Source organism: Aplysia californica, unplaced genomic scaffold (genome assembly GCF_000002075.1).
Source record: "Aplysia californica isolate F4 #8 unplaced genomic scaffold, AplCal3.0 scaffold01868, whole genome shotgun sequence".
NCBI classification, from domain to species: domain Eukaryota; kingdom Metazoa; phylum Mollusca; class Gastropoda; order Aplysiida; family Aplysiidae; genus Aplysia; species Aplysia californica.
The window spans coordinates 15,815-18,016 of NW_004799138.1; the positions used below are offsets into that span (position 1 = coordinate 15,815).

General features: G+C 51.8%; 1 protein-coding gene across 1 annotated transcript in view; it reads left to right on the forward strand.

The window, feature by feature from the left end:
• Positions 1-2,189, forward strand: part of LOC106014024 (serine/arginine repetitive matrix protein 2) — a gene marked incomplete at its 5' end in the record, with an annotated part of 9,136 nt that extends 6,947 nt beyond the window's left edge. Inside the window, 2 exon segments of the mRNA XM_013091020.2 lie at positions 51-1,490; positions 2,130-2,189. Of these exon segments, the coding sequence (XP_012946474.2) occupies positions 51-1,490; positions 2,130-2,189 (1,500 nt within the window).
• Between the last annotated feature and the right edge of the window lie 13 nt (positions 2,190-2,202).

Here is a 2,202-nt window from a genome sequence, read left to right on the forward strand (position 1 = left end):
CATGGATGAAGCAGAAGTCGTTACGTCACATCCCCATCTACCCGATCCAGGACAACGAGCTGTCTCCGAGGTATGAACCCATGTCCCGACCGCCCACGACCGTGCCTGACGACGCTGCTTCCACCGCTTCCACTGTGTCCACCACCTCGCTCTCTTCTACTACCTCAGACGTCTCTAGCACAACAACCGACTCGGGCTATGGACGAGGTATGACAGACACAGACGGGGAACCTTCCCGCCTCTCCGATGACGTGTCACATTCCACAGAGTCTGGCGTCAGACCCGGACGAACAGACACCCGTAAACCTAACCGTGAGGTCACTAACGGTCAAAACACGTCATCTATTGGCTCGAGAGTTTCCACGAATCTGGCGGAGAAAAAAAGGGAACTTTTGCGATCCAGGGTCTCTAAATCGCCCGTAGACAATGTAGGAAGGACTTCACGCGAAGTTGTCGCTCCTACCTCCACTCTCTCCTCAGATTCTGGCTTCTCGGAGAAGACCGAGGGTGTAGCTGAAGTCAGGGAAGATTCTCGGACACACAAGATGAACGGGAGCCAGGCCGAGGGGTCAGAGGGAAAGCCTTCCCTGGTACCGGCGGTCAGTCCCGACAACGCCAGGAACGGTCAGTTGAGTGACGTCAGACCCAGGGGCTCGGCAGACGATGTGGCCAGTAGGCTCAAGTCTCGCTTCTCGGCCTTGGACAGTTCCAGACGAGAGTTCATCCAGGCTAACGAGTTTGGCGGGAAGCGGGCCCAGAGCCCTGCCAGACAGATAAAGGAGGTGGGAGCAGATGATGGTGGTGAATCCCATAAGGTGAGGAATTTGGAGAAAGTGGAAAGTGATGCCACCATGTCTGGGGTTGGGGAAGCCACGAGGAACAAGGACTCGCCTCTTGCGGGTGACAAAATCACAGCTGGCCCGACCTCCTTAACCCACGACCTTCCAGGAGAGGCTGTGTGCTCGAAGGATGATGGTGATAGAGATTATGATGGCATCGATGAGGTCAACGAGAAGGTCACAGATGACGTAGGTAGGTCAAAGGTTGATCAGAACAGCGACAACCTTGACCCGGAGAGACAGAGAGGCCGGGCGGGAGAGTCAGAGAGAGGTCGGCCTTCAGTGGACCCGCTGGCCCAGAGAGCCTCTCAGGCTAAGCGTCCGGTTGACCTTGACATTTCGACCAGGAAAAGCTCAAGGTCGCGACTGAAGGTCGATTCTGAACTCCCGCAGCCCGCCTCGGGTGGTGTAGAAGTTAGTGACGACGGACTGAGGCCCAGGAGGACTAGGGGTCGTCTCGGTGAAATTTCCTCGTCGGAGCAGATGACGGAGGTCACGGATAAGGTCAAGGTCACTGCCTCAGAGGTCGCCCCTCGCTTCTCGTGCCCGCTGCAGGATGTGAGCGTCATGTACGGATCCCGAGCCACATTGCAGTGTCGAGTGGAGGGTTACCCCACGCCAGAGCTGGACTGGCTGCTGGGCCAGACATCTGTGAAGGTGAGTTTGTTTGCACGTGAGACTGTGTGTACCTGTGTTCTTTGGCTTGTTCATCGATATCGATGATGAATGAAGCAGTAAGTGGGTTGTTGGCGGGTGTTTTAGTATGGTCTGCTCCTTCTTTCCTGTCAAAACAACTATCGCCCTTATCTCTCTCCTTCTTATTTTCTTTGTATGTTACTCTCTAGTAACACCTCTAATCTTTGTCACTTGTATGACCTATGTGTGTTACAAGTGCTGTAAAACTTGTCGTAAAACTAAAACTAAAACAGTATGTATTTACAGCTTTGCCTGGGCGGTAGACATAGAGGATGTAGGTAGGTTGCCTAAGTGCTGCTTCCTTCCCTTAAGATCTGGACTTCCAACAAAAGAGAAACATTGTGTGGGTGGTTGGCGGGTGCTCTGGCATGGTTTGCTCCTTCTTTCCTATCAAACATCTATCGTCCTGATCTCTCCTCCTTCTTTTTTGTGTTTATTACTCTCTTGTAACACCTCTATTCTTCGGCACTTGTATGACCTTATTGTGTTGCAGTGCCGTAAAAACTCTTACTAATTTTTTTTTTAATTTAGAGACTTGGTCAGTCAGTTTGAAATCCAGGAAGGTGTAAGGGTGTGTCTTGCTTGTATTTACAGGTAGGTGTGGTTGGGATTCCTTTTACCTGTGTTATGGGGCGTGGATTTTACCTGAATTAAAATTGTAGATGAG